This window comes from Crinia signifera, chromosome 5 (genome assembly GCF_055691185.1).
Source record: "Crinia signifera chromosome 5, ASM5569118v1, whole genome shotgun sequence".
NCBI lineage: Eukaryota > Metazoa > Chordata > Amphibia > Anura > Myobatrachidae > Crinia > Crinia signifera.
In genome coordinates, this window is record NC_139221.1 from 6,355,090 (window position 1) to 6,378,633 (window position 23,544).

The 23,544-nt window shown below is 51.6% G+C and overlaps 2 protein-coding genes across 2 annotated transcripts in view; one reads left to right on the plus strand and one right to left on the minus strand.

The window, feature by feature from the left end:
• Positions 1–248: 248 nt before the first annotated feature.
• CCDC12 (coiled-coil domain containing 12) lies at positions 249–15,071 on the plus strand. The gene is made up of 7 exons (XM_083186574.1): positions 249–411; positions 5,187–5,245; positions 6,921–7,000; positions 12,601–12,662; positions 13,225–13,259; positions 13,361–13,437; positions 14,594–15,071. The coding sequence occupies exons 1-7, from the start codon at positions 334–336 to the stop codon at positions 14,671–14,673; spliced, it is 471 nt and encodes a 156-aa protein (XP_083042700.1). The 5' UTR covers positions 249–333; the 3' UTR covers positions 14,674–15,071.
• A 1,968-nt stretch (positions 15,072–17,039) lies between these two features.
• Positions 17,040–23,544, minus strand: part of LOC146079882 (cyclic nucleotide-binding domain-containing protein 2-like) — a 31,821-nt gene continuing 25,316 nt past the window's right edge. Inside the window, exons 8-13 of the mRNA XM_083186562.1 lie at positions 22,690–22,774; positions 22,039–22,180; positions 19,501–19,566; positions 18,968–19,128; positions 18,376–18,580; positions 17,040–17,902 (exon numbers count right to left, since the gene is read on the minus strand). Of these exons, the coding sequence (XP_083042688.1) occupies positions 17,759–17,902; positions 18,376–18,580; positions 18,968–19,128; positions 19,501–19,566; positions 22,039–22,180; positions 22,690–22,774 (803 nt within the window). The 3' untranslated portion in view covers positions 17,040–17,758. The remainder of the gene's footprint in view (positions 17,903–18,375; positions 18,581–18,967; positions 19,129–19,500; positions 19,567–22,038; positions 22,181–22,689; positions 22,775–23,544) is intronic.

Sequence of the window (23,544 nt, forward strand, 5' to 3'; positions counted from 1 at the left end):
GGATGAGTGACAGATCTGGCTAAATATAGAAGAGATAATGTTGTATATATTACAATAACGTGTACCAAGCATGATGCAGATAATATATGAGTAATATAGAATGTACTGTGTTATATAGAGGTTTCCGGTGAGCAGAGAGCTAGCCTAGGAGCCTAGGAGGAAGAGGATCAAAAAATTCAATGTGCTCTGCGATCGGCTGATATTCCTGGACAGTGGGCTGTGCTGCACCCTCTCGTGCGACGATCGACTTATTCCAGACGTACAGACAGACCTCACGTGGAGCCACCTGCGCGCTGTGATTGGCGGCTGCTAAGCGCAGGGCATCTCGGGAAGATGGAGGACAGTGTGGGCAGACTGGAGGAAGAAGCGCTGAGGAGAAAGGAGAGACTCCGAGAGCTGAGGAAGAAGCGGGTGAGACAAGTCGGCCCTGCAGCATATTCCGCCCTTCCTGCAGAGGATCACTTCCCCCTGCAGAGTATCCATCCTCTCCCCCTGCAGAGTATCCCTCATGCCTGTATCCTCTCTTCCTGCAGAGTATCCCTCATGCCTGTATCCTCTCTTCCTGCAGAGTATCCTTCATGCCTGTATCCTCTCTTCCTGCAGAGTATCCCTCGTCCCTGTATCCTCTCCCCCTGCAGAGTATCCCTCGTCCATGTATCCTCTCCCCCTGCAGAGTATCCATACCCTCCTTGTGTCCTCTCTCTCTGCAGGGCATCCCTCCTCCCTTGTAGTCTCGCCCCCTGCAGGGCATCCCTCCTCCCTTGTGTCCTCCCCCCCTGCAGGGTATCCCTCCTCCCTTGTAGTCTCGCCCCCTGCAGGGCATCCCTCCTCCCTTGTATCCTCGCCCCCTGCAGGGCATCCCTCCTCCCCTGTAGTCTCGCCCCCTGCAGGGCATCCCTCCTCCCTTGTGTCCTCGCCCCCTGCAGGGCATCCCTCCTCCCTTGTAGTCTCGCCCCCTGCAGGGCATCCCTCCTCCCTTGTGTCCTCGCCCCCTGCAGGGCATCCCTCCTCCCTTGTATCCTCGCCCCCTGCAGGGCATCCCTCCTCCCTTGTGTCCTCGCCCCCTGCAGGGCATCCCTCCTCCCTTGTATCCTCGCCCCCTGCAGGGCATCCCTCCTCCCTTGTGGTCTCGCCCCCTGCAGGGCATCCCTCCTCCCTTGTATCCTCGCCCCCTGCAGGGCATCCCTCCTCCCCTGTAGTCTCGCCCCCTGCAGGGCATCCCTCCTCCCTTGTGTCCTCGCCCCCTGCAGGGCATCCCTCCTCCCTTGTAGTCTCGCCCCCTGCAGGGTATCCCTCCTCCCTTGTATCCTCGCCCCCTGCAGGGCATCCCTCCTCCCTTGTATCCTCGCCCCCTGCAGGGCATCCCTCCCTTGTATCCTCGCCCCCTGCAGGGCATCCCTCCTCCCTTGTGTCCTCGCCCCCTGCAGGGCATCCCTCCTCCCTTGTATCCTCGCCCCCTGCAGGGCATCCCTCCTCCCTTGTGTCCTCGCCCCCTGCAGGGCATCCCTCCTCCCTTGTATCCTCGCCCCCTGCAGGGTATCCCTCCTCCCTTGTATCCTCGCCCCCTGCAGGGCATCCCTCCTCCCTTGTGTCCTCGCCCCCTGCAGGGCATCCCTCCCTTGTATCCTCGCCCCCTGCAGGGCATCCCTCCTCCCTTGTATCCTCGCCCCCTGCAGGGCATCCCTCCTCCCTTGTATCCTCGCCCCCTGCAGGGCATCCCTCCTCCCTTGTGTCCTCGCCCCCTGCAGGGTATCCCTCCTCCCTTGTGTCCTCGCCCCCTGCAGGGCATCCCTCCTCCCTTGTATCCTCGCCCCCTGCAGGGCATCCCTCCTCCCTTGTGTCCTCGCCCCCTGCAGGGCATCCCTCCTCCCTTGTATCCTCGCCCCCTGCAGGGCATCCCTCCCTTGTATCCTCGCCCCCTGCAGGGCATCCCTCCTCCCTTGTGTCCTCGCCCCCTGCAGGGCATCCCTCCTCCCCTGTAGTCTCGCCCCCTGCAGGGCATCCCTCCTCCCTTGTGTCCTCGCCCCCTGCAGGGCATCCCTCCTCCCTTGTATCCTCGCCCCCTGCAGGGTATCCCTCCTCCCTTGTATCCTCGCCCCCTGCAGGGCATCCCTCCTCCCTTGTATCCTCGCCCCCTGCAGGGCATCCCTCCTCCCTTGTGTCCTCGCCCCCTGCAGGGCATCCCTCCCTTGTATCCTCGCCCCCTGCAGGGCATCCCTCCTCCCTTGTGTCCTCGCCCCCTGCAGGGCATCCCTCCTCCCTTGTGTCCTCGCCCCCTGCAGGGCATCCCTCCTGCCTTGTGTCCTCGCCCCCTGCAGGGCATCCCTCCTCCCTTGTGTCCTCGCCCCCTGCAGGGCATCCCTCCTCCCTTGTGTCCTCGCCCCCTGCAGGGCATCCCTCCTCCCTTGTGTCCTCGCCCCCTGCAGGGCATCCCTCCTCCCTTGTGTCCTCGCCCCCTGCAGGGCATCCCTCCTCCCTTGTGTCCTCGCCCCCTGCAGGGCATCCCTCCTCCCTTGTGTCCTCGCCCCCTGCAGGGCATCCCTCCTCCCTTGTGTCCTCGCCCCCTGCAGGGCATCCCTCCTCCCTTGTGTCCTCGCCCCCTGCAGGGCATCCCTCCTCCCTTGTGTCCTCGCCCCCTGCAGGGCATCCCTCCTCCCTTGTATCCTCGCCCCCTGCAGGGCATCCCTCCTCCCTTGTATCCTCGCCCCCTGCATGGCATCCCTCCTCCCTTGTAGTCTCGCCCCCTGCAGGGCATCCCTCCTCCCTTGTATCCTCGCCCCCTGCAGGGCATCCCTCCTCCCTTGTATCCTCGCCCCCTGCAGGGCATCCCTCCTCCCTTGTATCCTCGCCCCCTGCAGGGCATCCCTCCTCCCTTGTAGTCTCGCCCCCTGCAGGGCATCCCTCCTCCCTTGTATCCTCGCCCCCTGCAGGGCATCCCTCCTCCCTTGTAGTCTCGCCCCCTGCAGGGCATCCCTCCTCCCTTGTCTTCCTAGACAAGATAGAGCTATCATCCGTATACCAATCCTTTTTAATAAGGGACTGAACAGGGGGGATTCAGTTTGCCAGGATCTTCAGCTGCGCCCGTTACCGTCCTATACAATAGCCATTCATCGCTAATTTTCATGAGCGCCTGCATGTGGAGCAATAGACGATGGTACTGTCTGCGACATGCCTTTTCCCGACCCATCCAGCATTTCCCCGCTGCACTATACTGATCAGTGTTCTAATAATATGTGACTGTGCTTAGCAGGGGGAGAAGTATAAAGCAGGATATATAATAGCTGGGCTCCTCTCCACGGCATAATGTGTCTGTACTGTGCCCAGGAACCCTGGCTTGTCCCCCCTGTATCTGGCAGATAATGTGGAAGGAAGTGCAGGACCTGTGTAGTGAGATAGGCTCACTATTTATATACCATCGCTGCGGTGTGGGCCGGGAGTGTAATCTCTCCCCATGCAGTAGTGTTTCCTCTCCAGTCCCCATCGCTTGCTTTGCTGAATGGGAAATTTTAGGCCTACATCTTTGAGTCACTGTGGTGGATTGTTGCTTGTTGCATGTGCTCCCCTTATGGGTAATGTTGCAGAGTAAATGCGTGAAGCGGTCAAAGCTTATTAATGTTTTAGTTAATTTTTTACAACAAAAGTGAGTCTTCTGGATGACAGGGTTTTTCCTATATAACCCAAATACACACAGCAGGGATGTGACGCGTTTTGTGGCTTTATCCTGTCTATATCTAGCGGGGATGTGACGCGTTTTGCAGCTTTATCCCATCTATATCTAGCAGGGATGTTTTGTGGCTTTATCCTGTCTATATCTAGCGGGGATGTGACGCGTTTTGCAGCTTTATCCCATCTATATCTAGCAGGGATGTGACGTGTTTTGCTGCTTTATCCCGTCTATATCTAGTGGGGATGTGACGCGTTTTGCAGCTTTATCCTGTCTATATCTAGCAGGGATGTGATGCGTTTTGCTGCTTTATCCTGTCTATATCTAGCAGGGATGTGACGCGTTTTGTGGCTTTATCCTGTCTATATCTAGCAGGGATGTGACGCGTTTTGTGGCTTGATCCTGTCTATATCTAGCAGGGATGTGACGCGTTTTGTTGCTTTATCCTGTCTATATCTAGCGGGGATGTGACGCATTTTGTGGCTTTATCCTGTCTATATCTAGCGGGGATATGACGTGTTTTGCTGCTTTATCCTGTCTATATCTAGCGGGGATGTGACGTGTTTTGCTGCTTTATCCGGCCTATATCTAGCGGGGATGTGACGTGTTTTGCTGCTTTATCCTGTCTATATCTAGCGGGGATGTGACATGTTTTGCTGCTTTATCCTGTCTATATCTAGCGGGGATGTGACACGTTTTGCTGCTTTATCCTGTCTATAGCTAGCGGGGATATTTTGCGGCTTTATCCCGTCTATATCTAGCGGGGATGTGATGCGTTTTGCGGCTTTATCCCGTCTATATCTAGCGGGGATGTGATGCGTTTTGCGGCTTTATCCCGTCTATATCTAGCGGGGATGTTTTGCGGCTTTATCCCGTCTATATCTAGCGGTGATGTGACGCGTTTTGCTGCTTTATCCTGTCTATAGCTAGCGGGTATGTGACGCGTTTTGCTGCTTTATCCTGTCTATAGCTAGCGGGTATGTGACGCGTTTTGCTGCTTTATCCTGTCTATAGCTAGCGGGGATGTGACGCGTTTTGCTGCTTTATCCTGTCTTTAGCTAGCGGGGATGTGACGCGTTTTGCTGCTTTATCCTGTCTATAGCTAGCGGGGATGTGACGCGTTTTGCTGCTTTATCCTGTCTATATCTAGCGGGGATGTTTTGCGGCTTTATCCCGTCTATATCTAGCGGGGATGTGACGCGTTTTGCGGCTTTATCATGTCTATAGCTAGCGGGTATGTGACGCGTTTTGCGGCTTTATCCTGTCTATAGCTAGCGGGTATGTGACGCGTTTTGCTGCTTTATCCTGTCTATAGCTAGCGGGTATGTGACGCGTTTTGCGGCTTTATCCTGTCTATAGCTAGCGGGGATGTGACGCGTTTTGCTGCTTTATCCTGTCTATAGCTAGCGGGGATGTGACGCGTTTTGCTGCTTTATCCTGTCTATAGCTAGCGGGGATGTGACGCGTTTTGCTGCGTCTATACCTAGCAGGGATGTGACACATGTTGTGGTCTCTCTTACAGACACGAGAGGATGGGGGTGCAGACAGTAAAGCTTCTGGAGAAGAGCAGACGAAACCCAAGTCAGTATATCTGGTGCTGTAATGAATGTATTTTGCATGTTCTGTCCGTATCTGTATCATTCTCTGTTTATGTTCAGCCATAACCCTGTCATCGTGACACTGACACCTGCAGGTCGCTGAAGCCAGATATCACATGTCACACATCTATAACGTTCTGGTAACTAAGATACAGATGATTGCAGGTAGCACCTACCCTTGTGGCCCTGTGAGGGTAGGGGCCTATCGTGTCGCAGGATACTATTCTGCTTGTGACACCACCTAGCTGCCATTGTAGTTATTACAGCCTGGGTTGGTTAGCGGAACAGTGGGCTAGGATACAGGAGGTGTAGCATACAGTAACTATAAGCAGGGCTCAGCCTAGACCTGTAGCTGCTCTATTGCCAAATAGTCTCCTGCTAGCCAATCCTGTCCTTGCTCTCCATTTACAGCCCCCTGTGGGAGATGAAGGACCAATCGCAGGTCACAACCAGGAGATGAGTCCGGTCTCTTTCACAGGTGGCTATGCTGCTCTCAGCCCTATGAGTAATGCAGAGGGTAGGAATACAGTCATTGTGGTGACATCATGCCTATGTGGTCCTATGGCGTCATCATCACTTGTACAGGGGAGAGTTCAGCTGCGGTTTGTCTTTGCAATAGCCTCACCCTGAAGGTGTGACGTTCCCCCGTGCTGTGTCATACAGGAGGATGTATAGCCTGTCATCTGAGCAAGTGTGACAGTGTGTGATGTGCCCCCGTGCTGTGTCATACAGGAGGATGTACAGCCTGTCAGCTGAGCAGTGTGTGACAGTGTGTGATGTGCCCCGTGCTGTGTCATACAGGAGGATGTACAGCCTGTCAGCTGAGCAGTGTGTGACAGTGTGTGATGTGCTGTGTCATACAGGAGGATGTATAGCCTGTCAGCTGAGCAGTGTGTGACAGTGTGTGATGTGCCCCGTGCTGTGTCATACAGGAGGATGTACAGCCTGTCAGCTGAGCAGTGTGTGACAGTGTGTGATGTGCCCCGTGCTGTGTCATACAGGTGGATGTACAGACTGTCAGCTGAGCGAGTGTGACAGTGTGTGACATGCCCCCGTGCTGTGTCATACAGGAGGATGTACAGCCTGTCATCTGAGCAGTGTGACAGTGTGTGACATGCCCCCGTGCTGTGTCATACAGGAGGATGTACAGCCTGTCAGCTGAGCAGTGTGACAGTGTGTGACATGCCCCCATGCTGTGTCATACAGGAGGATGTACAGCCTGTCAGCTGAGCAAGTGTGACAGTGTGTGATGTGCCCCGTGCTGTGTCATACAGGAGGATGTACAGCCTGTCAGCTGAGTGTGTGTGATGTGCTCTGTGCTGTGTCATACAGGAGGATGTATAGCCTGTCAGCTGAGTGTGTGTGACAGTGTGTGATGTGCCCCGTGCTGTGTCATACAGGAGGATGTACAGCCTGTCAGCTGAGCAGTGTGACAGTGTGTGATGTGCTCCGTGCTGTGTCATACAGGAGGATGTATAGCCTGTCAGCTGAGTGTGTGTGACAGTGTGTGATGTGCCCCGTGCTGTGTCATACAGGAGGATGTACAGCCTGTCATCTGAGCAGTGTGACAGTGTGTGATGTGCCCCTGTGCTGTGTCATACAGGAGGGTGTAAAGACTGTCAGCTGAGCATTTCCTAATTGTTATTACGTCCTTCTAGGGAGCTGCGGCTGCGGAATTACACTCCCCAGGACGAGGGGCTGAAGGAATGGAAGGTGCCTCAGGCCAAGCCGATATCAGGTGATGCACTGATGTAATGCTCTGTGATACTCCTGTCATACATCATACAGTACTGTAGTATCGCTCACTGTACACCATCATATCCATGTGTTATTGCTCTGTGGTCAGGGAATACTAGAACCTGCCATCAGTGCGGCCTAGTCTGGATCTGTGATAACCCAGTGCGGAACTCCGGTGTTACAGCTGCGGGACTGTTACCGGCATTACACCATTAGTGCGGCCTAGTCCGGATCTGTGATAACACAGTGCGGATATCCGGTGTTACAGCTGCTGGACTGTTACCGGCATTACACCATTAGTGCGGCCTAGTCCGGATCTGTGATAACCCAGTGCAGATATCCGGTGTTACAGCTGCGGAACTGTTACCGGCATTACACCATTAGTGCGGCTTAGTCTGGATCTGTGATAACCCAGTGCGGATATCCGGTGTTACAGCGGTGGGACTGTTACCGTCATTACATCATTAGTGCGGCTTAGACTGGATCTGTGATAACCCAGTGCGGATATCCGGTGTTACAGCTGCGGGACTGTTACCGGCATTACACCATTAGTGCGGCTTAGTCCGGATCTGTCGAAACCCAGTGCGGAACTCCGGTGTTACAGCTGCGGGACTGTTACTGGCATTACACCATTAGTGCGGCCTAGTCCGGATCTGTGATAACCCAGTGCAGATATCCGGTGTTACAGCTGCGGGACTGTTACCGGCATTACACCATTAGTGCGGCTTAGTCTGGATCTGTGATAACCCAGTGCGGAACTCCGGTGTTACAGCTGCGGGACTGTTACCGGCATTACACCATTAGTGCGGCCTAGTCCGGATCTGTGATAACCCAGTGCAGATATCCGGTGTTACAGCTGCGGAACTGTTACCGGCATTACACCATTAGTGCGGCTTAGTCTGGATCTGTGATAACCCAGTGCGGATATCCGGTGTTACACCTGCGGGACTGTTACCGTCATTACATCATTAGTGCGGCTTAGACTGGATCTGTGATAACCCAGTGCGGATATCCTGTGTTACAGCTGCGGGACTGTTACCGGCATTACACCATTAGTGCGGCTTAGTCCGGATCTGTCGAAACCCAGTGCGGAACTCCGGTGTTACAGCTGCGGGACTGTTACTGGCATTACACCATTAGTGCGGCTTAGTCCGGATCTGTCGAAACCCAGTGCGGATATCCGGTGTTACAGCTGCCGGACTGTTACCGGAATTACACCATTTGTGCGGCTTAGTCCGGATCTGTGATAACCCAGTGCGGATATCCGGTATTACAGCTGCGGGACTGTTACCACATTACGCCATTAGTGCGGCCTAGTCTGGATCTGTGATAACCCAGTGCAGATCTCTGGTGTTACAGCTGCGGGACTGTTACCGGCATTACACCATTAGTGCGGCTTAGTCTGGATCTGTGATAACCCAGTGGGGATATCCGGTGTTAAAGCTGCGGGACTGTTACCGGCATTACACCATTAGTGCGGCTTAGTCCGGATCTGTCGAAACCCAGTGCGGAACTCCGGTGTTACAGCTGCGGGACTGTTACCGGCATTACACCATTAGTGCGGTTTAGTCTGGATCTGTGATAACCCAGTGCGGATATCCGGTGTTACAGCTGCGGGACTGTTACTGGCATTACACCATTAGTGCGGCTTAGTCCGGATCTGTCGAAACCCAGTGCGGATATCCGGTGTTACAGCTGCCGGACTGTTACCGGAATTACACCATTAGTGCGGCTTAGTCCGGATCTGTGATAACCCAGTGCAGATATCCGGTGTTACAGCTGCGGGACTGTTACCGGCATTACGCTATTAGTGCGGCCTAGTCTGGATCTGTGATAACCCAGTGCGGATATCCGGTGTTACAGCTGCGGGACTGTTACCGGCATTACACCATTAGTGCGGCTTAGTCCGGATCTGTGATAACCCAGTGCAGCATACAGTGTCTTATATAGCGCAGCAGATTCCGTTACAGCGTCTTATATAGCGCAGCAGATTCCGTTACAGCGTCTTATATAGCGCAGCAGATTCCGTTACAGTGTCTTATATAGCGCAGCAGATTCTGTTACAGTGTCTTATATAGCGCAGCAGATTCCGTTACAGTGTCTTATATAGCGCAGCAGATTCCGTTAGTGTCTTATATAGCGCAGCAGATTCCGTTACAGTGTCTTATATAGCGCAGCAGATTCCGTTAGTGTTTTATATAGCGCAGCAGATTCCATTACAGTGTCTTAAGCTGGGTACACATATGTACAATTTCCTTTTTCTTGCGACCGTTCGATCGACCGAATACACATTCGGCCGTCCAAAACATACGACCGTTCTGCGCGTACACATATGTACAATTTTACTTGCGACGTCCGATGTACTCCCGTCCAAACAATCGCAAGAAGAAGTATATGAGAGACCCTGTAACCCTTTGCCTGCTGTTTTAACTAATGTGTCTTTAATGCCTCACTGCTCAACACTTTAGACGCATCACTTTAAGACATTAATCAATGTTGAAGTTTTAATAGTGTGTTATGGTGCCCAGAAAAGAGCTTCCAGCCCACTCTATTAAAACTTCAACATTGATTAATGTCTTAAAGTGATGCGTCTAAAGTGTTGAGCAGTGAGGCATTAAAACACATTAGTTAAAACAGCAGGCAAAGGGTTACAGGGTCTCTCATAATGCAGCATACCACCGTGCTTTGTCAAACTGTCAAGCATATCGATCGAACGTGCGTACACACTTCACTTTTGTTCCGATATGGAGCCGTCCTGTCGGATGAAATATTAAGCAGCAAAGAACCTTCGACCGACCGACCGTGGACGGCCAAGAGCGTTTTTGGCCGTTTATCGGTCGCACAGCAGCAATTGGGACAGCGTACACACCTATACAATCGAACGGCCGTTTGCCCCCAGATTGGAAGAACGGCCCGACGATTGTATATATGTGTACCCAGCTTTATATAGCGCAGCAGATTCCGTTACAGTGTCTTATATAGCGCAGCAGATTCCATTACAGTGTCTTATATAGCGCAGCAGATTCCGTTACAGCGTCTTATATAGCGCAGCAGATTCCGTTACAGTGTCTTATATAGCGCAGCAGATTCCGTTACAGTGTCTTATATAATGCAGCATATTCCGTTGCGCTTTACAATAGTAGACAGTGATAAAACAAACTGGGTAACAACAGACAGACTTGGAGGTTAGAGGGCCCTGCTGCAAGCTTACAATCTATAGGGATATAGGAGGGAAACACAAGGACAGGCACCAGTGATAGCATAGCAGTCCCACCAAGTTACAAGTCCAGAAGGGAAGCTATATAATACATTGGATGCAGGGGAGCACATGGGAGTTTCGGTCTGCTGCAGCAGGGGAAGGGGCTGGGGAGAGAACATGGGAGATACTGCACTTTTATACCGCTATGTGTGCTTGAGCAACTTTTTGAAAAAATATTTTACAAAATAAACAAACCAACATTTTTCAATGCTAACTTGTCATATCTTTTCATTTTTATTTTAAATCATTGAGGGAAGGTTGGCTGGCAGTTTATCAGTCCTAAAATGGACATTTTTAATGTCATCTATAGGGAAAAGCAGTGCTGACCCAGGTTCAGTGTAAACGGCGCAGACCTGGGTCCAACCTGGGTCACAGTGCTGTGTAAATGGGGTATGAAGCTGGGTCCAACCCTGGAAACTCCCGTGTTCAAAGACCAGGGTTCAACCAGGGATTTTGGTGTAAAAGGGGTATTACTGTGTGTATGTACTCTATGTATAACCTTTTCCCGGTGTGTATTACCGTGTGTGTACTCTGTGTAACCTTTTCCCGGTGTGTATTACCGTGTGTGTACTCTATGTGTAACCTTTTCCTGGTGTGTATTATCGTATGTGTAACCTTTTCCCGGTGTGTATTACCGTGTGTGTACTCTATGTGTAACCTTTTCCTGGTGTGTATTACCGTGTGTGTACTCTATGTGTAACCTTTTCCTGGTGTGTATTACCGTGTGTGTACTATATGTGTAACATTTTCCTGGTGTGTATTACCGTGTGTGTACTCTGTGTAACCTTTTCCCGGTGTGTATTACCGTGTGTGTACTCTATGTGTAACCTTTTCCTGGTGTGTATTACCGTATGTGTAACCTTTTCCTGGTGTGTATTACCGTGTGTGTACTATATGTGTAACCTTTTCCTGGTGTGTATTACCGTGTGTGTACTCTATGTGTAACCTTTTCCTGGTGTGTATTACCGTATGTGTAACCTTTTCCTGGTGTGTATTACCGTGTGTGTACTATATGTGTAACCTTTTCCTGGTGTGTATTACCGTGTGTGTACTATATGTGTAACCTTTTCCTGGTGTGTATTACCGTGTGTGTACTCTATGTGTAACCTTTTCCCAGGGTGTATTACTGTGTGTGTGTGTGTACTCTATGTGTAACCTTTTCCTGGTGTGTATTACCGTATGTGTAACCTTTTCCTGGTGTGTATTACCGTGTGTGTACTATATGTGTAACCTTTTCCTGGTGTGTATTACCGTGTGTGTACTCTGTGTAACCTTTTCCCGGTGTGTATTACCGTGTGTGTACTCTGTGTAACCTTTTCCTGGTGTGTATTACCGTATGTGTAACCTTTTCCTGGTGTGTATTACTGTGTGTGTACTCTATGTGTAACCTTTTCCTGGTGTGTATTACTGTGTGTGTACTCTATGTATAACCTTTTCCTGGTGTGTATTACCGTGTGTGTACTCTATGTGTAACCTTTTCCTGGTGTGTATTACTGTGTGTGTGTACTCTATGTGTAACCTTTTCCTGGTGTGTATTACTGTGTGTGTGTGTGTACTCTATGTGTAACCTTTTCCTGGTGTGTATTACCGTATGTGTAACCTTTTCCTGGTGTGTATTACCGTGTGTGTACTATATGTGTAACCTTTTCCTGGTGTGTATTACTGTGTGTGTACTCTATGTGTAACCTTTTCCTGGTGTGTATTACCGTGTGTGTACTCTGTGTAACCTTTTCCCGGTGTGTATTACCGTGTGTGTACTCTATGTGTAACCTTTTCCTGGTGTGTATTACCGTGTGTGTACTATATGTGTAACCTTTTCCCGGTGTGTATTACCGTGTGTGTACTCTGTGTAACCTTTTCCCGGTGTGTATTACCGTGTGTGTAACCTTTTCCTGGTGTGTATTACCGTATGTGTAACCTTTTCCTGGTGTGTATTACCGTGTGTGTACTATATGTGTAACCTTTTCCCGGTGTGTATTACCGTGTGTGTACTCTGTGTAACCTTTTCCCGGTGTGTATTACCGTGTGTGTACTCTATGTGTAACCTTTTCCTGGTGTGTATTACCGTATGTGTAACCTTTTCCTGGTGTGTATTACTGTGTGTGTGTACTCTATGTGTAACCTTTTCCTGGTGTGTATTACCGTGTGTGTACTCTATGTGTAACCTTTTCCCGGTGTGTATTACTGTGTGTGTGTGTACTCTATGTATAACCTTTTCCCGGTGTGTATTACCGTGTGTGTGTACTCTATGTATAACCTTTAAGGCTTTGTCACACATTGTATTTGATGTGGGTGAACTGAGCATTCTCTTGCTTCTGTCCTTGTCTCTCTGCGCCCTCTAGTGGAAGAAAAAGTAAAGGACCAGCTTGAAGCCGCCAAGCCAGAGCCCATTATAGAGGAAGTGGTGAGTACAGACCTATTACATCCCAGTATAAAACACACCATCTGCTCCCATTACTACACTGTCTTACCTTGCGCAGCTCATTGTACCCACGTCAGTCAGTCTTTCCTGCCCAACACTCCAGAGACAGCACTGACTACAGTGGTGAATGATCTGGTAACTGCTAAGTCTAAAGGCCATTACTCACTAATACTTCCAGATCTTTCTGCTGCTGTGTTTGACACTGGATCACACTCTTCTCTTACAAACACTGCACTCCCTAGGTCCTAATGATACAGCCCTTTCCTGGTTCTCATCTTACCTATCTGATCGCTCTTTCACTGTTCGCTTCTCTGATTCTACTTCCTCCTCACTACCTCTGTCAGTCGGAGTTCCGCAAGGCTCAGTCTTGGGTCCTCTGCTGTTCTCAGTCTATACCTCCTCTCTTATTGGATTCTAGTATCATCTGTACGTGGGTGATACCCTGATCGACCTTTCCTCCCCCAGAGCAGGGCCCTCTATGTCTGTCTGTTGTTACCCACGTAATTCTGTAAGGAGCCTGATCATTGTTACCTCTTCCCCGTAGGATCTGACAAACCTCGCTCCCAGGAAGCCGGACTGGTAAGTGCCCCTCGCTGGACTGGTAGCTGAGGGCGAGGGTACAGGGGATATGACAGAAATGTCGCCATAATCCAAGTAACAATGTTTCTCTTTGTATGTAGGGATCTGAAGAGAGATGTTGCCAAGAAGTTGGAGAAGCTGGAGAAGCGGACACAGCGAGCCATTGCCGAGCTGATCCGTGAGTTATTCTGTAGATATTGATACTAAGTTTCCGGCTAGTGAATCCCACTGGAGCCTTCCTTATAGATTTGGATGTCTGGGCGTAGTGCTCACTCCCAGCCTGCAGGAGGTGCTGTGTGTTCTGCTGCTTCTTTCTGGGCTCCATAGTCTTTCAGGACGGATATGGCCTCTCTTTTACAGTTACTCTCTTATTCCAGTATGATTTCTGTTGTCTTAAAAAGTGAATGGAAAACGTTTTTTTTCCACCAAAACTTTAGTATTAAAACTGATTGCCTTCTTCATGATTGTAACCCTTCCCCCATTTGTGTACATCCCTGCACCCCTTATATAACAGTAAGGGCGGCAGGCTGGTTGCTGGACCCTAGTAGCATAACATTGGACGCTGTTGTGGACCGGGCAGATTAGGTTGTCCTAATTTGTGAACTGTGATGTTTCATATGACACCTGGGACAAGGTCCCGGCATTTCCCCCTATAGCCAGGGTAAACTGTAAGCTCCAGTGAGCAGGGCCCGTGGTGTCCCCCGATCTGATAGTTATGTACTTGCCTGTAACAGTCCTGTCCCACAGCCCATGTAACGCTGTGTATGATGCTGTGGGTGTCCAGGGTGGCGGCGTTCATTACAACGTGTCAGATTTTGTTATGTTTCGTCAGGATACCGATAACTAAATCTGCAATGTTGATATGAACTTGTGACCTTGTCTAGCCATTTCAATTGTCCATGAGTGCCGCCAGCCTGGACTATGGCCCTTATTCTGGTTCACTCTCAGAGGCAAATTCCTTCTCAAATGGACAACACCATGTGCACTGCAGGTGGGGCAGATGTAACTTGTGCAGAGAGAATTAGATTTGGGTGGGGTTTTTGTTCAAAGTGATATCTATATTGCAGTGTAAAAATAAAGCAGTCAGTATTTACCCTGCACAGAAACAAAATAACTCACCCAAATCTAACACTCTGCAACTTTTACATCTGTCCCCCTGCAGTGCACATGGTTTTACCCATTTGAGAAGGAATTTGCCTCTGAGAGTGAACCAGGATAAGGCCCCGTGTGTGTGTGTATATATCACACATAGGCGGAGTGCTGCCTGGTGACATTCCATAGAGCGGGGATTGTAGGTCTGCGGTATTGCGTCCTGATCATTGTCTGTCTCACAGGGGAGCGATTGCGAGGACAGGAGGAGAACTTGGCGTCGGTGGTTTCCACCGTGAAGCAAGAAAATGAAGATTCTGACTGATTCCTGCGCAGTGCGGCCCTGAATCTGCCGCAGGATGTGACTCCTCCGCCGTGTGGGCGATATCTCAGGCAGGCGTGTAATTGCCATGTTCCCAAAGGGTTTATGGATTTGGGAAGATAAAGCGATGGTCTCAGGAGTGTGGTAATGATATCACCGGGGTGGTGACACTGTCCCCGCGTGTCTATTGGTGATGTCACCCTCTGCCCGCTACAAATAACATAGAAGATAACGATATCATATTTGTACTTTGTTCACATTGTCGTGGATCTGTACGAGGCAGAACATCTCCTCATGGGCTGGATCCAGTTCTGGACACACGATGTGTGAATGTATCTTTGCTGTCAGAGAATGTCGTCTGCTTTCAGATGTATTTTATAATAAACTCAGCATAAAAGTCACTGTTTACATTGCCGGTCTCTGCAGATGCTCCCCCCCCCCCACACTAATGCAGGTGACCACAGACTGAGAGCTATATAGTGGGAGGAGCAGGGTCCCCAGCAGCACAGAGTATATCAGGAGACGAGGGATGTCTTAGGATCAGCATTTTTTATTATTTATATTGTGTCACCAGAGAACCAGTCCCAACCCTATTAGAGCTTGTAGTCTAAATGTCCTAAGCCAGAGGTTCCTAAGCGCGGTCCTCCAGGCACCCTAACAGTCCAGGTTTCAAGTATATCCATGGCTCAGCACAGAAGACTGCGGTACTAAGTCACCTGAGGACAAGTATGGATATACATAAAACCAGGACTAACAGGGTTACCGGAGAACCACGTTTGAGAACCTCTGTCCCCAGCAACAAGCACAAGGGATGATGTCAGAATGCACTCACCCTACGAGCATGGATCATGAGGAGGTATCCTGTGCAAACATGGGAGCACATACAAACTCCACACAGTGCTCTAGCATTGAGTGCATGACCTCGGTCTAATGGGACAGCAATGCTGATCGATGTGTAAGTGTGCAGCCAGATTTCATACTAACCAGAGAGGTTGCTGCACCGGGATTATGGGGGAGAAGACGCAATGACTGATTGACAAGGCGATATCGTCATAGATCCTATAATATATATACAGCGGTGTGTAATAGTGACCAGGGTGCATGTGGGAGTATAGAAGCAGCGCAGGTTATCAGCATAGCCCTGGGGTAGCCAACTCCAGTCCTCGAGAGCTACCAGCAGTGCATGTTATCAGCATAGCCCTGGGGTAGCCAACTCCAGTCCTCGAGAGCTACCAGGAGTACATGTTATCAGCATAGCCCTGGGGTAGCCAACTCCAGTCCTCGAGAGGTACCAGCAGTGCAGGTTATCAGAATAGACCTGGGGTAGCCAACTCCAGTCCTCGAGAACTACCAGCAGTGCATGTTATCAGCATAGCCCTGGGGTAGCCAACCCCAGTCCTCGAGAGCTACCAGCAGTGCATGTTACCAGCATAGCCCTGGGGTAGCCAACCCCAGTCCTCGAGAGGTACCAGCAGTGCAGGTTATCAGAATAGACCTGGGGTAGCCAGCTCCAGTCCTCGAGAGCTACCAGCAGTGCAGGTTATCAGCATAGCCCTGGGGTAGCCAACTCCAGTCCTCGAGAGGTACCAGCAGTGCATGTTATCAGCATAGCCCTGGGGTAGCCAGCTCCAGTCCTCGATGGCTACCAGCAGTGCATGTTACCAGCATAGCCCTGGGGTAGCCAACTCCAGTCCTCGATGGCTACCAGCAGTGCATGTTATCAGCATAGCCCTGGGTTAGCCAACTCCAGTCCTCGAGAGGTACCAGCAGTGCATGTTATCAGCATAGCCCTGGGGTAGCCAACTCCAGTCCTCGATGGCTACCAGCAGTGCATGTTACCAGCATAGCCCTGGGGTAGCCAGCTCCAGTCCTCGATGGCTACCAGCAGTGCAGGTTATCAGCATAGCCCTGGGTTAGCCAACTCCAGTCCTCGAGAGGTACCAGCAGTGCATGTTATCAGCATAGCCCTGGGGTAGCCAGCTCCAGTCCTCGAGAGGTACCAGCAGTGCAGGTTATCAGCATAGCCCTGGGGTAGCCAGCTCCAGTCCTCGAGAGCTACCAGCAGTGCAGGTTATCAGCATAGCCCTGGGTTAGCCAACTCCAGTCCTCGAGAGGTACCAGCAGTGCATGTTATCAGCATAGCCCTGGGGTAGCCAGCTCCAGTCCTCGATGGCTACCAGCAGTGCATGTTACCAGCATAGCCCTGGGGTAGCCAGCTCCAGTCCTCGAGAGCTACCAGCAGTGCATGTTATCAGCATAGCCCTGGGGTAGCCAGCTCCAGTCCTCGAGAGGTACCAGCAGTGCAGGTTATCAGCATAGCCCTGGGTTAGCCAACTCCAGTCCTCGAGAGGTACCAGCAGTGCATGTTATCAGCATAGCCCTGGGGTAGCCAGCTCCAGTCCTCGATGGCTACCAGCAGTGCATGTTACCAGCATAGCCCTGGGGTAGCCAGCTCCAGTCCTCGAGAGGTACCAGCAGTGCATGTTATCAGCATAGCCCTGGGGTAGCCAACTCCAGTCCTCGAGAGCTACCAGCAGTGCATGTTATCAGCATAGCCCTGGGGTAGCCAGCTCCAGTCCTCGAGAGGTACCAGCAGTGCAGGTTATCAGAATAGACCTGGGGTAGCCAACTCCAGTCCTCGAGAACTACCAGCAGTGCATGTTATCAGCATAGCCCTGGGGTAGCCAGCTCCAGTCCTCGAGAGCTACCAGCAGTGCAGGTTATCAGCATAGCCCTGGGGTAGCCAGCTCCAGTCCTCTAGAGCTACCAGCAGTGCATGTTATCAGCATAGCCCTGGGGTAGCCAGCTCCAGTCCTCGATGGCTACCAGCAGTGCATGTTATCAGCATAGCCCTGGGGTAGCCAACTCCAGTCCTCGAGAGGTACCAGCAGTGCAGGTTATCAGCATAGCCCTGGGGTAGCCAGCTCCAGTCCTCGATGGCTACCAGCAGTGCATGTTACCAGCATAGACCTTATGAATTTGAGTGTTTAGAGTGCATTGATTGCGCTTTGGGACGGCGTGGCATTATCCCAGGTTCCGTGGTGTGAGACGCTGTGTTATACGGTCAGTGCCGGGCTCGGAGTCGCCGTCACCACATGATCCTCTTCCCGCATAGTTTAGGGATATCGATGCCATGAATGAGCCGGATAGGGTTCTGACCAGTTGGACCGTTGTCAGCGCCTTTGTTCGTGTTGGGATCGAGAGATTTGTTCTTTGCTGGTGTTGTCCAGAACTGGAAGGAATAAGACGCTGTCAGTGTAATACATGTTACAGACGCACTGATTGCACAGCGCTGCGGGATAATGTCATTTACAGAGCAGCAATCTGTACTGAAGACACAGTGAGCCGCACACCAGCAGCGAGAACCACCGCTTTCCCGCCATTGTCCAACATTCTGAGGGATTTCTGCACAGATGCAAACAGCTACTTATCACAGTGTATCTGTGTGTATAGGGAACTGCAGCGGTGAGGGTGTGATGGCACAGAACCGCCGTGGCTTATTGTGGTGTATCAGTGTAGTGCGGGCGAACATGTGATCACACAGGACAACCCTGGCTGTGGCAGTGTATCCGTGTGTATGGACCACAATCAGCCTACAACCAGACAGTGAGAATCTATCACAGTGTTGATTGGTGTATGGTTGGAGCCAGTCACTGTACGGAAGCGGGCGGAGAGAATGCATTGGTTTGCACAGGAAATACCCACCTTCTCCGCCTTTGTCTGGTGGGTTCCCAGATGCAGGATTCCCCTCCTGTCTACTCTCTGGCCCTTGGGCACCGCTCTGGCCGTTTCCTGGTGTTGGCGATGTGCGTTCTGGGCGCTCGCTGCGCAGCTGAGGTCACTAATGAGGTCTGACTTAAAGACTTTCCACCGGTTCTGCTCCAGAAAGATTCTGCAGAGATCGTCGTCACTGGGGTGGGAGATACAACTGGATGAGACAGGGCTCCCATTTATAACAGTATGTTATCACTGATGACTGAGGAGGCATTAATGAGGCCAGCGATGGCCTACCTGGGATACGGAGCGGTCCTCTCTGAGGAATACCCTACCTGGGATACGGACCGGTCCTCTCTGAGGAATGCCCCACCTGGGATACGGACCGGTCCTCCTGGGATACAGAGCGGTCCTCCCTGAGGAATACCTACCTGGGATACGGAGCAATCCTCTCTGAGGAATACCCTACCTGGGATACGGAGCCATCCTCTCTGAGGAATACCCTACCTGGGATACGGACCGGTCCTCTCTGAGGAATACCCTACCTGGGATACGGAGCGGTCCTCTCTGAGGAATACCCTACCTGGGATACGGAGCGATCCTCTCCTTCAGCTTTCTCAGGGTGCTGAAGTCCGCCAGCTCCGAGAACTTGTCCAACTTGATGCGAATGACCTCTGCACCGCTGCTGATTATCACCATAGGGCGGGGGTCCCGGTGGGGTGCGGGCGGCAGGAAGCTTAGGCTCTGATGGGGGACACATGGATGTTAGTTGTCTCTTTGTTAAGTGCTACCCTGACCTTCCAAGACGGCGCTGGTGGTCGGCTGTTGCAGCGGACCAAGAACAAGTATGATCGCACCAATCAGTACAAAACCATGTTACTTAGGAGACTGCAAAGTAATCAGAATGGCACATCTTTAGGCTATACGCTCCTTAGAGAACGGAGACGTCTCATTGCGGAAGCAGCTTAATAAACACGGCAGGTGTCAGCCACTGGTATGTACTATGTTCTATCCGGGTGCAGATTATACTGCAGTTATATTAGGATACATAGAAACATGTACATTATATGATACGGCTTCAGCCTAGGGTTACGGTGACACTATACATAGACATACCTGATTGTGTGCGAGCCGGCCTTCCTTCTCACAGCATGCCTCAATGTAATCCACGTCCACATCTCTCTGCAATAATAATAATGTAACTCACATACAGCCCCCAGGCCGTGGAAGAGATCATTATAGTTTTATTGGTACTTATGTATTATCTGGGCTCCCATGTTAAATGCACCCCATTTTTTCATACCCCTACTATCCAACTACGCATGGAGTTGATTTTATATAGTGTGGCGAGCGCAGCAAGCCACCGTGCCTGAAGCGTGGTGAGCGGACGCGGTCTCATAAGAAAAACGGGAGTCCAGATATTACATAAGTACCGTTTTATTAAGTGAAATGTTCCCCCAGCAGCTGTTAATGCTTTGTGTTCCATTTACTCTGGAACTGACATGATCCTTACAGCAGAATGGCCATCATAGGTGCTGACACTAGATAGAGTGGCCCTCTAACTGCTCCCACCTGTCTCCCTGGGGCTACCATTGAGTCATCCCATCGGGTCATGATGCCGGAATTCAGTGAACCGCGTCAGAACATGGAAAACATTAGGATGCTGACTCGGTTATGTGGGGAGGGTTAAGCATGCTGTGCTGCGCTCTCCTGGACTGTGCTGCGCTCTCCCGGACTCTGTTGCTGTTCCCCTGTGCTACTTTCTAGTGACTCCAGGCTATGATTTACTACTGCTCCCGCTCATCCACATTGCTTCCAGGTAACTAGGGACAATTTTAAAGTGCAGATCAAGCTTCATTCTGGTTTTAGTCCTGCATTCAGATGATCCTGAATAGCTGGCCTGCATTCTCCCAGCTTTCCTGCATTCATCAGGTAATCCTAATATAGCTGGCCTGCATTTATTATTGATCCTGAAATAGCTGGCCTGCATTCTCCCAGCTTTCCTGCATTCATTGGTGTTCCTGAATAGCTGGCCTGCATTCTCCCAGCTTTCCAGCTGTGCTATCAGTGGCATTATTACGGTGCCACTTCAGATTCTGCAGCACTCGTAAGGTTCCACCTGCAGCACTTTCACGCAAACCCAAGCCCTAAGGTGTGACAGCGGGGAGAACACTGAGGTTCAGGCAGCAGCGTTTGGGGGGCTAGGCTGCTTGAAGGGAGAAATTGGAGGGGGGGGGGGGGGCAGGAGGAGGGCTATGTATTCTTACCAGACAGACTCCTCCCTGCTCTCTCTGGCCCGTTACCTGTGGGCATTCCTCCTCTCTGCTCTCACCGGCCCGTTACCTGTGGGCATTCCTCCTCCCTGCTCTCACCGGCCCGTTACCTGTGGGCATTCCTCCTCCCTGCTCTCACCGGCCCGTTACCTGTGGGCATTCCTCCTCCCTGCTCGCATCGGCCCGTTACCTGTGGGCATCCTCCTCTCTGCTCTCACCGGCCCGTTACCTGTGGTTATTCCTCTTCCCTGCTCTCACCGGCACGTTACCTGTGGGCATTCCTCCTCCCTGCTCTCACCGGCCCGTTACCTGTGGGCATTCCTCCTCTCTGCTCTCACCGGCCCGTTACCTGTGGTTATTCCTCTTCCCTGCTCTCACCGGCCCGTTACCTGTGGGCATTCCTCCTCCCTGCTCTCACCGGCCCGTTACCTGTGGGCATTCCTCCTCTCTGCTCTCACCGGCCCGTTACCTGTGGGCATTCCTCCTCCCTGCTCTCACCGGCCCGTTACCTGTGGGCATTCCTCCTCCCTGCTCTCACCGGCCCGTTACCTGTGGGCATTCCTCCTCCCTGCTCGCACCGGCCCGTTACCTGTGGGCATCCTCCTCCCTGCTCTCACCGGCCCATTACCTGTGGGCATCCTCCTCCCTGCTCTCACCGGCCCGTTACCTGTGGGCATTCCTCCTCCCTGCTCGCACCGGCCCGTTACCTGTGGGCATCCTCCTCCCTGCTCTCACCGGCCCGTTACCTGTGGGCATCCTCCTCCCTGCTCTCACCGGCCCGTTACCTGTGGGCATTCCTCCTCCCTGCTCTCACCGGCCCGTTACCTGTGGGCATTCCTCCTCCCTGCTCTCACCGGCCCGTTACCTGTGGGCATTCCTCCTCCCTGCTCGCACCGGCCCGTTACCTGTGGGCATTCCTCCTCCCTGCTCGCACCGGCACGTTACCTGTGGGCATTCCTCCCCCCTGCTCTCACCGGCCCGTTACCTGTGGGCGTTCCTCCTCCCTGCTCGCATCGGCCTATTACCTGTGGGCATTCCACCTCTCTGCTCTCACCGGCCCGTTACCTGTGGTTATTCCTCTTCCCTGCTCTTACCGGCCCGTTACCTGTGGGCATTCCTCCCCCTTGCTCTCACCGGCCCGTTACCTGTGGGCATTCCTCCTCCCTGCTCTCTCCGGCCCGTTACCTGTAGGCATTCCTCCTCCCTGCTCTCACCAGGAGGCGCATGTTCTGTGGGTCTGGTCCTAATGTGGGGGATGCTGCAGTCTGGTAGACAGGCGCAGGTGTATGGTGGGGAGCATCCAATGCACACTTCTATGTAACTAGCCTCCTGTATTGTAGTGCTATGGACCATGAGTACACAAAATTATAGAGGGTCTCACAAAGTACTGGGCGGGATGCACGGAATCTATGCGCAGGTAGACAGCCGCCATCAGGTCGCTGGGTACATTGTGGTCTGTGGCCTCTTCAGAGCAGGACACACGAAGGTTATATCTGCTGTCTGCATCTTCCAGGGGGTGGAGCCTGGCGGGTAATCACAGACAATGGCCGTCATTAATGTGTACAATGCTTCTGTATTATAACAGTATAGGTCCTGAGTCTGGTGTTACCTAAACATCCCATCGCCTGGCGTCACCACATAACACATTATGGGGGTTATCCAATTACCTGCAGCGATTTACCACAGGTCATTGTATCGTAGGCGCAGGCTATCCAATGATCCCCGATAAGCCGACGTGAGCAGTGGCTGATCAGGGATGTTGTTACATCTGCCTCAAGCAGGCGAATAGAAATCCATGAACACAGCCCATTTACAGCTGCGGACTCACAGGGTACAGTGAAATTATATATGTATATATTTTTTTTTTTAAGACTAAAAAAATCTCCAAAAAATGATGTTATTCACACTATATTTTACCGCAGGTAGTTGAATTCCCTTTACATTGTTCTTACTTATTTTTGCCTGGAATCATGAAAATGATTCACATGATATATGATTTAAAGACAGATCTCCCCAATACGAGGTGCTGTACCTCTGCTGAGACATGGCGCTGTACCTCCTTTCATTGCCGTGGTCAGAGGTCATCCCAGTATTTCCGTGGTTTACATCTGATTTCCCTGATCATAAAAGAAAATGGAATTTAGAACATTAATATACGCGCTGGGGTAGATTACGGCACCATTATACGCTCTGGTGTAGATTACGGCACCATTATACGCGCTGGGGTAGATTACGGCACCGTTATACGTGCTGGGGTAGATTACGGCACCGTTATATGCGCTGGGGTAGATTACGGCACCATTATACGCGCTGGGGTAGATTACGGCACCGTTATACGCGCTGGGGTAGATTACGGCACCGTTATACGCGCTGGTGTAGATTACGGCACCGTTATACGCGCTGGTGTAGATTACGGCACCATTATACGCTCTGGTGTAGATTACGGCACCGTTATACGCGCTGGGGTAGATTATGGCACCATTATACGCACTGGGGTAGGTTACGGCATTATTATACGCACTGGTGTAGATTACGGCACCGTTATACGCGCTGGGGTCGATTACGGCACCATTATACTCACTGGGGTAGGTTACAGCACCATTATATTCCCTGGTGTGGATTACGGCACCGTTATACACACTGGTGTAGATTACGGCACCATTATACGCGCTGGGGTAAATTATGGCATTATATACGCTGGGGCAGATTACGGCACCATTATAAACCCTGGTGTAGATTACGGCACCATTATACACGCTGGGGTAGATTACGGCACCATTATACGTGCTGGGGTAGATTACGCCACCATTATATGCACTGGGGTAGATTACGGCACCATTATACACACTGGGGTAGATTACGGCATCATTATACACGCTGGGGTAGA

Excerpts from the sequence above, each read along its gene's own strand:
- CCDC12 (XM_083186574.1), top strand. The coding sequence starts at position 334 with ATGGAGGACAGTGTGGGCAGACTGGAGGAAGAAGCGCTGAGGAGAAAG. Across the intron at positions 13,260-13,360 it reads GCTCCCAGGAAGCCGGACTG|GGATCTGAAGAGAGATGTTG; the intron begins GTAAGTGCCCCT and ends CTTTGTATGTAG. Across the intron at positions 13,438-14,593 it reads AGCCATTGCCGAGCTGATCC|GGGAGCGATTGCGAGGACAG; the intron begins GTGAGTTATTCT and ends TCTGTCTCACAG.